Source organism: Salvelinus sp. IW2-2015, linkage group LG26, assembly GCF_002910315.2.
Source record: "Salvelinus sp. IW2-2015 linkage group LG26, ASM291031v2, whole genome shotgun sequence".
Classification (NCBI taxonomy): domain Eukaryota; kingdom Metazoa; phylum Chordata; class Actinopteri; order Salmoniformes; family Salmonidae; genus Salvelinus; species Salvelinus sp. IW2-2015.
The window spans coordinates 37,853,286-37,866,102 of record NC_036866.1 but is presented as its reverse complement, the minus strand read 5'-3'; the positions used below and the strand labels follow the sequence as shown (position 1 = coordinate 37,866,102).

The 12,817-nt window shown below is 46.5% G+C and overlaps 1 protein-coding gene across 1 annotated transcript in view; it reads right to left on the bottom strand.

Moving 5' to 3' along the window:
* Positions 1-12,817, bottom strand: part of bicd1a (bicaudal D homolog 1a) — an 85,299-nt gene that overhangs the window by 1,627 nt on the left and 70,855 nt on the right. The window contains 5 exon segments of the mRNA XM_023971638.2: positions 260-340; positions 342-1,415; positions 3,846-4,325; positions 5,269-5,421; positions 8,149-8,361. Coding sequence (XP_023827406.1) covers positions 260-340; positions 342-1,415; positions 3,846-4,325; positions 5,269-5,421; positions 8,149-8,361 — 2,001 coding nt within the window.

Below are 12,817 nucleotides of genomic sequence, written 5' to 3'. Positions count from 1 at the left end.
TCATGTTATCAGATTATAACAGTGTATATTAGCCACTTTATATCTCCAACAAAAAAAAGGGCAAATGTAATGCACTTTGCAAAGGAAACTGATCAAACCTGTTGGATAATGCTGAGAACAGTGTGATGACTTTCCCAGGTACTCAGCCTGCCTAGTCCAGATCTGTTTGTGCTGTCGCACATCCTACGGTCATTGGCGAGACAGCAAAAACAAATCTGGAACTAGGCTAGGTACTCAGTTCTCTGCTCTTCTCACCTGTTTTGTTGGCTTTGAGCACCAGCCTGAGCGTGGCAATCTGCTCCCTCTTGGTGCTGAGGAGGGACTTGAGCTTGAGGATCTCGCTTCATGCAGGCCTCCTTGTCCTTGTCGAACAAGGGGGCCAGCTCCCGGGCGGCTGCCCTCTGTCGAGACAGCTGGAGGGAGCGGTCCACGGCCCTCTGCAGGTGTTTGATCTGGTCCCTGATGATGGRGTTCAGGTTGTAGATGTTCATSGGCTCCTTACGCAGYTCTCCYCWRGCCTCGGGAGGSACGGYYGAGGAGGAGGMAGYGCCGTTGGWGCRGTTGATGACCGGGGAGCCKATGYGGSTGCGGGTMGGGRTCCCCTGYCTGCCTGGTGCTGGGGACTCCCTCCCTGTTGCCCCGTTGTCCCCACTGGGGGGMTCTTTGGAGGGCGAGTCRATGGGGCTCCYMGGGGCCTCMGAGAYCKCMGCGTTSARYGCGGCGAGGCGTCTAGCCAGGCGGGGGGAGAGTAGTGCCCGGGGGTCCTCGGAGCCCTTGAGGCTGCCGCTGCGGGTGTTACGGCTCTGGCGGTAGTAGTCCAGCATGACGCGGTTGGGCGTCTCATTGTTGCAGAGACACACGTGGTGGTAGAGCTGGGCCAGCTCCTCGCTGAATGTCACCAGCTCATCCTGCGCCGTGTTCAGCATGCCGTGGCTCTCCGTGGCCACGCCCGTCGCCGTCTGTAGTTCCGCCTCCAAATGCGCCACCTTATCGCGGGCCTCGCGGCAGCTCTGCTCCAGCCGGTTGACCTGCTCGTCCAGAGCTTGGACCTTCCCATCGCTGCTGCTCCACTCCTTCCCCTGGCCCTCCACACAATGGTTAGATTTCTCCTTCAGAGCTTTTAGCTCCGCCTTTAGGTCGATCACCTCGGTTACCGCCACCTTGTACTTACACTCCAGAATCTCCATCCCGTGGATGTTCACCACGTAGTCGTGGRGACCGGGCAACCCGTCGTGCGTCTTGGACTCCTGGGCGTCGGCCATCTCCTTGTCACTGTGGAGGCGCTTCATAGCGTTGACGCGCTCGGTTAGGCGGTGGACACACTCGTGCTGCTCGGTCAGGGCACCCTGCGTGTGCTGCAGCTGGGTTTGGGCCTCTTGCAGGTTCATCAGGAGGCTGGACTTCTCACGCTCCACCTAGAGGACAGGAAGGACATACTGCAGGGTGAGGACCACACCAGCATTACCACAGACACAAAGTTCTGAGGTTCACTTAACAGTGCGCTTCACTAAGTTCAGGAACAGTACGGTCAACTAAAAACTCACAACACTGAATGATAGTGTATAAACGGTCAGGTCCAGTATACTGAAAGAGATTCGCGGAAATACTGATGTCATTGCACTTCCTAGGTAAAGTACAAGGCTGTTGAAGCATATGGCAGTGAAGTATCACGGCTTGCTTGTCACAAATTAAGCACAACCCCCCTGCATGAGATTCCAGTAATTGAACTCAAGTGCTGTTTAATGTCTTTTTGGTCAGAGGGAGTGTGTCAGTCATCCGGTCCACCCGGTGCTGAGGCTTTGAAACCTTATTGATCCCCAATGGGAGGAGGCCCAGGGAAACACATGTCAATGGGTTCAGCAGTACAGTACCTACTAGCTAGTCCAATAAATAACCCTGTCGGACTATTGTGTGTGTGTGTAGGATGTACACTCTACAGACAGAGATAAAGAGAAATCACAACACAGGCAAAGCACAATCTGTAAATCGATTCATAGAATTTATCCATTGATCTGTAGCATTCATGGCATCAGCCATCAGATCTTTCATTTTTCACCCATAGACTGTACAGTAGACTAAAACACATGCATCTCAGTGGATATTGTAAGGAATAAATCCAAACCACTTTTATGCCATACTTTTATGACAAATGTTTATATTGTATTTTATATGTCTGCTATCTGAGATAAATTGAGTAAATCTAATGTAATGCTTGATGGAAACAGATCTAAATTACAACACAGTGAGGATGACAAATTAAAACCGCCCTCTCCTGAAAGCAATTAAGAGCCTGGTGTTGTTTACAGCGACTTAATGGAACCTTGATTAATCCAAGAGGGGACATCCATTTGAAGACCAATTCAAACCTCTAGTGATACATGTTGTATCCACAAATCATTCATTTCCCAATTGACCTCAGCAAGAGAAACAAGTGTGGACTTTGGCATAGATTCATAGTGTCTAGAACTCTATAGCAGGGATGCAACACCATTCTTCCACAAGAAATTCCATCATTTAGTGTTTTGTTGATGGTGGTGGAAAACGCTGTCTGACGCGCCGCTCCAGAGTCTCCCATAAGTGTTCAACTGGGTTGAGATATGTTAACTGAGAGGCACACGAGCACGCACGCACGCACGCACACACACACACGCACGCACGCACACACACGCTCCTTTGAGACCCCTCTTTCAAAGTCACCGAGATCTCTTCTTCTAGCCATGGTAGCCTAAATAATGGGCAACTGGGCATTTTTCTACATGACCCTAAGCATGATGGGATGTTAATTGCTTTATTAACCACACCTGTATGGAAGCACCTGCTTTCAATCTACCTTGTATCTCTCATTTACTCAAGTGTTTCCTTTATTTTGGCAGTTACCTGTATGTACTGTATGTACAGTATGTGTGTGTTGTCCTGTGTATCCTCCCTGTGCATATGTGTGTTGTCCCTCTGTGTTCTCTCCTTTCCCTGTGAGGGACTCTGTAAGGAGCGTAGTAGTACTGCTCTGTCCCAGCAGCCCGTCTTTCTCCCTCTGCCTTCCACTCTCCTCAGGATCCGCTGCCCTGTCTGACACTAACCGCCCTGACAGGCCTCCCCATGGTAGACGCCGTACACTCCTCCACGCCACCGCTCTACTCTCCCCTGTCTGCCAACATCCCTACATGTCCCCAAAATCTGCCAAATGAGCCCCAATGACCCTCTTGAGATGGAAGTCTTCAGAAAGACCAAAACAGCTCTGAAACTAGTCATTGGTAAATCATACGGAGCGTGGTCACAGACTTATGGTCTGCTAGATAATAAAATATGGACGACATCTGACAGGCTTTTTTTGTTGTTGTCTTGTTCTCAAAATGTCACAACCTTGTGATTGGTTGGCTGCTGCCTGCAGTAGTGTGATGAAAGAGGCAGGTTGTTCGGTTGTCTAATCTGAAGGCTGACACTCCCATTCCCTAATGAAATGTGCTACGGACAGGGGGGGTCGATAACTATGCCCTAACGCATTAGGTGTGCAGGCCAAATCGCTGGTTTTGTCTCTCTAAGTAAACCACATTGATTTGCTCAGAGCAAATGAGGAAGGTGGTCAGATGGAAGAGATTAAAAGACTCCCTGGTAACAACAAAGACCTAGGTACAACCTCCCAAGGACATTCACGTAGTGTCACAACAATCACTCAGCCTGGTGCACGATCTGCTTGGGCTGTCTGGCCAACTCCTATGGTCATTTTTACCTGACAACGACCATAAGAGGTGGCAAGACAGCACAAACAGATCTGGGACCAGGCTAACAATCACTCAGACATAGTAGTGAGAAGAACCCACTATGTTTCAGCTAGACTAGAGACCCACCTGAAGGAGCTGCTGTTTGAGTTTCTGTATCTCAGACAGGTTGAGCTCGCTGAAGAGGTCTGACACAGGACCGTGCAGCCCTTCCCCCTTCCTGGGCAGCCGGTAGTCGCCGTTCACCTTAACCAGTCCCAGGTGGCCGTTACAGTCGCTGTTGCTATCCTCATTCCCATTGTTGCCATTGGGCATGGCTGTACCATTACTACCGACCTCTTCTGTGGCGAACTTGAGCCCGTCGACCGTGGCGGTGAGAGCCAGGTGGGCTCCGGCCCCGTATACACTGTCGCTGAGGGTGATGTGGTGGGCCAGCTCCTTCCTCAGGCTGTTCTTCTGCTCCCTCTCGATCTTCAGGGCATCCAGGGCCTCCTCTAGCTGGGACTGAGAGATGTCCTTCAGACGCAGAGCGTCCTCCAGCTGGCTGTTCAGCAGCACCGTCTCCTCCTCCAGAACCTTGATCTCATGCTTCAGACCCTCATACTCCACCTGGGGGAGAGGGGGAGCAGGGGACAGACAGAGGACAGGAGGAAAAGGGACACACAGGTAGAGAACACACAGACAGAAAGGACACAGATAGAGAACACACAGACAGAAAGGACACAGATAGATGACACACAGAGAGAAAGGACACAGATAGATGACACACAGACAGAAATGACACAGATGGATGACACACAGAGAGAATGGACACAGATAGATGACACACAGAGAGAAAGGACAGACAGATGACACACAGACAGAAAGGACACAGATGGATGACACACAGACAGAAAGGACACAGATAGATGACACACAGAGAGAAAGGATACAGATGGATGACACACAGACAGAAATGACAGATGGATGACAGGGATTATAAGTCATATACATTGTTAGTAGTTTTAAAGCCACAGTCAGCAGATCAAACACTAACCAATCGTTATCCCCACCCCCGTTTCAGTAAAAAGCTGAGGAATATGTAACCACTCTCAAATTCATAGCCAGAGCTATGGATGCAATGACTGACCATCCATGATATCAACATTACAGTTTTATCTATGTTTTGAGGCTATATAGTGTTTGTTTTTATTTACTTTGTTAACAGACATTGTAGTAAAACAAGTTTATATTTGGGTTCTGATGGGGTAAGAGAGTTGAACTAAGCTCATGGGGCATTTATAAGTTATATTCTTCAAGAATCAATGGGTACATATCATTAATTTATATGTCCAAAAGATGTAGCAACTGCAGATTGCCTCTTTAAGGTCAGACAATAAGGAACTTGGATGAGCTGATTCAACATTTGAGTAACATAATTTGCTATGACTGTTCATGAGTCATTTTTAAGATGTATTGATGACTGTGCGAGGTAAACAATAACGTTAATGGCTGAGAGACAGGCGTGGCTGTGTGTGCACTAAACCATAACAGTAATGGTGTTGATGCTGACCTGGTTCTGTTTGAGTGTGGACACTAGTTTCTGCAGGGTGATGTTCTCCTCCTCCAGCTCGGTGTAGTCCTGTAGGAGACGGGCCTCTCTGAATTTACACTCCCTGATCTCCTCCCTCATCCGGGTCCGCTGCAACTCCAGCATCTCATTACTCTAGGAGTAGAGAGGAGCGAGAGAAGGAAAGTGAGGCAAAGTCAGGTCCTAATCTGCAAACAGTTCCACACATCAAGTACATACTGTATAATCATTCACAAAACATGTTTAAATCACATAGAATCGTTTGACTATGTGTAGATCCCCTGCTGGCCGCCAAACTAGCGCATCTTTACTGGGTAGTTACAACATGACGTAATTACTGTATGTTAACTACAGTATGAACGTCTATGTGTCGAAACATGAAGTAAAACAGTCTGGCATGTGTCAGCACTACTTTGTCTCTGTGTTGGCACAGTAGTATGTGAATCAGTGGCACTTTGCTGCATGTTCTGAAACTCCTGGATTCAGTAACAACAGATGCCTTTGTTCTGCAGGATCTATAAGTCCAGTCCAGATACCAGGCCTCTTGTCTCTCTTTAATGCACCAAATCTAAATAGGCCACGCACACGCACACAGTATCTCCTCTGATGTGTTGATGATAATCAGACTGAGACTCTGTCAAACAAATCCCCCCCCCCACCCCTTGAGTAAAAAGCTAAGATTCAGCACTCTCCTTTGCGGCAAGATAATTTTTTTGGGGGGGGGCAATCGCAGAGAACAGAGGCAGCAGCCACAGAGATCTGAACATGCTGTGGTGGATCAGATGATATATTAGGTGGGAGAAATTCTAGTAGTGACCCGAAAATGTCATAAATCTGGGGAATCGGTTGCGAGTCGAGAAGATGAGCCTCAGCAGCGAAAGCTCCGCGTTTTCATGTGGATGTCAACGCCAAGATTCACACAAAAAGAAGAAAAGAACACCACTTAGATATCAGAGCACTTTATCTCCTCTTGTTATTCCTTCCAGAAGACACCCACCCACCTCGAGACACACTTTACAGCATTGTAGCACAGCGTTGCTACTCATCGCGATGCAGCACTTCCCCCTMTTGCTACCTCGAGGCAACTTACGAAGAAGACAGTAGAATGGCAAAAATACATTTGGGAAAAACGAATAAACAAACTCTGTGACATTACTGTTTATTGTATATGACCCCTGAGGGTTGCTAATGGAGTGTTTTCTCATTACATATTCGTCACAAAGCAGGGCATAAGGACTAAGTCCAGGGGGATTACTGGCCAATGATCTGCCAGCGAGGGCCTATAGAGGCTGGGGTCTATCAGAGGCTCCTCCACACCACCACAGGGTCAGGTCAAGGCCAGAGCACCGTCAAACACCGGCACAACACAGCCACAATGGTAAAGGACAACACTGTAGCCCATTCTACATCAGGGCCAGGATTCATTTCAACAATGCAGGTTAACAACTAGCGACAGGCCAGACCTTATTTCATTTACAAACAGTATAATACACAGAGCCTACTATTAACCTAGTCTCTATCCTTTAGCCTCCAAGCCTAGAAAAACACTTTCRTCCCTGCATTCCATTGGTTTTCCTAGATGCAAATACTGCTGCTACAGAAGCTGTTTGGAATCAWCATGAAAGCAGCTGATTAGACGCAGTCAGAGACAAATGAAGACCCTTGTGTAGCTGCAGCATCTGTCTCCCGCATTTAAAAAAAGAGACAGGCTTCTAATTGATATGCGCCACACAGGCAAATGAGGTCTACACAGCAAGGCAACAGGCTAACCAACAGATCATCAAAGAGCCAAGGGCTGCCCTGGTCAGAGGAGGCAGAGACAGTGTATTGGCTTGATTAAACTAGGCACAGTAAAAATGGGAGGCTGAGCGGCCGGTCGTTTTAAAGAGCAACAGCCAGAATATCCTTTCATTCATTAGGAGGCTTTTCATAGGGCAGTACCAATGGTTTCTGGCCCAATTACATGTATAGCCTATGTAATCTTTCAATATGTTTTAGACTTTGTTAATTGGTTCAATTATTTATAATCTTATACATCCGAGACAAATTATATTGATATTTTACAAAGATTTGAATCACATTAACTGGAGTGACATTTTTGGAAAGCTTGGCATGACAAGTGAAGCGGAAACAAACATTGACTGTGCGACCCCAGCGGTCCCTGCCAACAGCGCGTAGAGCAGCTAATCTAACTAGTGAATGAAGTGCTGCGGCTCCCAGGCTGGGAGGGTACAGTCTGCCCTGCGCTGTGTGATGGGAGAGCAGCCCGGCTCACTTGGGGACGCACATGTGCCGAGCTCAGGGTATTTCTCTTATTCCCTAGCTTAGCACAGGATTTGCCTTCCACAATAGGGTCGTGGCCGCAGCAGCGTCTGACCCCGGCCCAAACCCCTCTGCTGACACGCACGTAACCCCCCCTCCCTCCCTCACACACATAGGCAAGTACGCACCCACACATACACCAACACACACAGGCATGCACCACGCACACACACAGGCATGTACGCTTACGCACATGCACACACACACACAAACACTCTGCATGACCCCTATCCACTCTTCAGAGTGGCCCTGTGATCGCTACTGTATCTAACACAGAATTTGACACAAACAACACCACCAATAAAACAGATCAGCAGGGAATAAATGAAGACAAGCAAGATGCACCTCATGTTAATCTACAAATCTAAATGTGGGACACTACAGTACCGGCTACAGGCTACATTGTGTACAGAACATCATACTGTAGATTCACAGTAGCCCACAGTGTAAAAGTGAAACCATGCTCCAGATCAAACTGTACTACAGCCTGACACTAGTCTGAGGTGTGAGTAAGTGACACCAGCGGTCAAAGGTCACTACTTCGCTGTGCTCCTGCAGCACGGCGTTGAGCCTCTCGCTCTCGTTGGACGCGTTGGACGCCACCGAGCGGCTCAGCTTCAGCTCTGTCTGCAACTCCAGCAGCCGGCCCATGTAGTAGGCCTCCTTAGACGCTGACTCCTGCAGCAGTGACTCCTCGTTGCTCTCGCCGTCCTCCGCCACTTTACGCTGGTTGGAGTAGGCCTGGCCAAACGCCTGGGGAGACAGAGAGGGAATAGATTAGAATAAAGAATAGATACAGTACTTGGTTAGAACGTAAATTGGTCTTGGAGAGGCAGAGGGTTAGCCGCGGTTAAGTGCCTTGCTCAAGGYCACAATGGTAGTGGTAGTAATGATCTGAAACTAGCAGCACTCAAGTAGCCAGTTCAGTCCACACTTTTAATGGCAAAACATCTTATACCCTTTGGATATGGTTCTGGAGAAGACTATGTTCCACCAGGGCCATTCTTATCACCTACAAAGCTCCAGGGTTGTTCCTCTTGGCATCAAGGGTATTGTGCGATGATATTTCAGCCCCTGTCTCAGATCAATAGACACAGTGTCCCCATTCTCCTGACACAGGTTTTCACACAGCGCTCCGAGCTGACTTGTCATGACAAAGGAATCCTGGCTTTATGCTTGATTGAGGTGATCACAGCAGTGATCAACAACAGCAGAAACCACTCAGCCAATGACCCCTGGATAGCGGCCATGTTGGAAAGGTGGATCCTGTTCACACCTGTAAAGGCTACCTCTACAACACCAGGGTTGCATTCATTAGGAACCAAACAGAAGGAAACAGACTGAAATAGAGAGGGATTACCTGGCCTTGTCCAATAAGAAATGCTCATTTTTATTTACGTTGCAAAGCGTTTCTGCACCTGTGCCCTAAATGTAAAGGCTACAATCTACAGGTAACCAACAAAATAATGGAAACACTTGACTAAATGAGGGATACAAAGTTTATTAAAAGCAGGTGCTTCCACACAGGTGTGGTTCCTGAGTTATTAAGCAATTAACATCCCATCATGCTTAGGGTCATGTATAAAAATGCTGGGCAGGCCATTATTTTGGCTACCTTGGCTATGCCCCCATAGGATGACAATGCCCACATCCAAAGGGCACGAGAGGTCACTGAATGGTTTGATGAGCATGAAAACGATGTAAACCACATGTCATGGACGTCTGTCATCAGATCTCAACCCAGTTGAACACTTCTGGGAGATTCTGGAGCGGCGCCTGAGACAGCGTTTTCCACCACCACCAACAAAACACCAAATGACGGAATCTTCTTGTGGATGAATGGTGTCGCATCCCTCCAATAGAGTTCCAGACACTTGTAGAATCTATGTCAAGGTGCATTGAAGCTGTTCTGGCTTGTGGTGGTCCAACGCCCTATAAAGACACTTTATGTTGGTGTTACCTTTATTTTGGCAGTTACCTGTAGGTCCCATGAGATGAGAATGAACACTTTCTACTTATTTACATTATGGCTTATCTTCCCACAGAATCTATGTAATGTAAGGTCAAGTGTAGAAGATTAGAGTATGAAATGAGATTAGATGAGATTGCACTTTGTCTACTTGCACAGAAATGTTGCTTTGCTGGCTCCTACAGGCACACGCACAGCTTCTGCGACACTGAATGGCTCACTGAATAGCACGGACCACCATATCCCCCAGCAGGTCTTAGCCAGAACATGTCTACGATGGGAGTTAGTACCCGAAGAGGCCTCAATGGGCTTACTCTGAGACAAGACATCATCTTTTAAGTACATTCTATAGGAGGTGCAGAGGAACTTTGAAATTGTGGTAAGATCGAATATATGTTACGGTTCTTGGAAAGACTTGGTTATACATTCATTTATCATTTTTATTTATTCAGGGGATCATATTAATATGACTAAATGAGGCCTGAGTATATCATGAAAAGCAAAAAATAAATAAATCAGGAAACGTAATAGATACTGTATTGTAGTAGACTATGCCATGTGTGTGTGTGTTCAATTCATTTGAAGACAATTATAACATCACAATAAAGAAGCAAGTTAGAACATTTTAATGTGATAATATCACAATTGAATACAGGAACTTCAGCAGAATGTTTGAATTTAGAATATTGATAGGCACCAGTGTTGTTTTGGAACTGTTTTGGTGACAACAATTTGTGGGTGTGTTTTTTTATTTTTATGAGATTGTTTTCCAAAATGGTGGATAACATTTCCGAACGTATTTCAGAGGACATTGAAGTTGAATTTCAATATACAAAAAACAATGGTGAGAATCAAACAGTGTATTCTTAACATTTATAACCAAGGTTCAAGGTTCATGGCTTACGTCTTTTTTCTCTCTACAGTTTAACAGGATACTTCGGCGTCTGTATGTTGTACTGGGAGCGCTGGCCAAATAGGGCTCTTTATCTCCCAGTACACTCAGCACCTGCCAGACGAAGAAAAATGCTGTCTGGTTGGTATGCAGAGCGTCGTGAGGCACAGAGCTCTGACTTTCACTAAACTGTCAGAGAAGCAGAAGCCTCGGTGGCCAGACAGCCCAGTAGAAAATCTAAGACTTCTAAGGAAGAGGAAGGCTGAATCTAAACATGAGATGGTACCCCTACAGGGAAGTGCAGGGTCTGACCTCAGAAGACCAGGAGGTGGCTGAGTTGACGGCAGCCGTGGCTCTCCTGTGTCGGCCCGATTGATACTGTGAATAGACTGTGCCCATAATTAAATCAAAGGATAAGATCATTATTACAGTATTTTAATACATTTGGATTTAACTGTAAAATTGTGATTACTCTTTTTTTATTGAGATTTCTTCATGGGAAATGAATATGTATTTTTTCAAACATTTGTGCATTGTACATAAAAATATAACATTTGGTTGTATTGCTAGGTGACAGTACTAGTTGTGCATGTCTGAGCGACAGAGGTCTGGACAGAGAGTTGGCTCCTCTCAGATGTAATAGTCTCAGTACCACACTCCCTCAAAACCAGACCCAGTTGGACGATTCCCCCAGAGAGCTTGAGATACTCTCTCTGATTGGTCAATTAATAATTCAGGAACACTGTTTCCACCTGATCGTCATCATCTCTCCAACATTCCAGAAGAGGAATGAATCATTCATAAGATATAAGCCTTTATTACTTGTAATCATACTACCTTATATTCACTTATTTCTCAATGCACCATTTTTCTACCACACTTAATTACTAATTGATTTTTGAGTCAACATCACAACTCAAAGTGTGGAATAAGCAGCGTGCAGCATTTTGAGATGTATTTGTAAACAGGGGTAATTTATTATGGTTAAATCCCTTGTGGTCCAGTGCAGATCTTAATGCAGGGAGAGCGCAACAGAGCTTCATGTGGATGAGGTTAAAGCTCCCCAGCAAAAGTCGTGTGCAACTACAATCTGATGATTTAGCAATTAAGTTACCAGGTTTGACCAGCTGTCATGGTTTATTGAGTTTGGCTATTCATGTGTGTGTGGAGGGGAATTGTGTCTGTGCATATACTCTACAGTGCCTTCGGAAAGTATTCAGATCCCTTGACTTTCCCACATTTTGTTACGTTACAGCCTTATTCTAAAATTGATTTAAAAGAAAGAAAAAAAAGTGAATAGGTTTTTTGATATTTTTGCAAATGTATTAAAAATAAAAAACAGAAATACCTTATTTACATAAGTATTCAGACCCTTTGCTATGAGACTAGACATTGAGCTCAAGTGCATCCTGTTTCCAATGACCATCCTTGAGATGTTTCTACAACTTGATTGAAGTCCACCTGTGGTAAATTCAATTGATTGGATAGGAAAGGCACGCACCTGTCTATATAAGGTCCCACAGTTGKCAGTGCATGTCAGAGCAAAAACCAAGCCATGAGGTCGAAGAAATTGTCTGTAGCGCTCCGAGACAGGATTGTGTCGAGACACAGATGTGGGGAAGGGTACCAAAAAATGTCTGCAGCATTGAAGGGTCCCCAAGAACACAGTGGCCTCCATCATTCTTAAATGGAAGAAGTTTGGAACCACCAAGACTCTTCCTAGAGCTGGCCGCCCGGCCAAACTGAGCAGTCGGGGGAGAAGGGCCTTGGTCAGGGAGGTGACCAAGAACCTGATGGTCACTCTGACACAGCTCCAGAGTTCCTCTATGTAGATGTGAGAACCATCTCTGCAGCACTCCACCAATCAGGCCTTTATGAGTGGCCAGACGGAAGCCACTCCTCAGTAAAAGGCACATGACAGCCCGCTTGGAGTTTGCCAAAAGGCACCTAAATACTCTCCGACCATGAGAAACAAGATTCTCTGTCATGATGAAACCAAGATTGAACTCTTTTGCCTGAATGCCAAGCGTCACATCTGGAGGAAACCTGGCACCATCCCTACGTGAAGCATGGTGGCAGCATCATGCTGTGGGGATGTTTTTCAGCAGCAGGGACTGGGAGACTAGTCAGGATCGAGGGAAAGATGAACGGAGCAAGGTACAGAGAGATCCTTGATGCTCCAGAGTGCTCAGGACCTCTGACTGGGGCAAAGGTTCACCTTCCAACAGGACAACAACCCGAAGCACACAGCCAAGACAACGCAGGAGTGGCTTCGGGACAAGTCTCTGAATGTCCTCGGATGGCCCAGCCAGAGCCCGGACTTGAACCAAATCGAACATCTCTGAAGA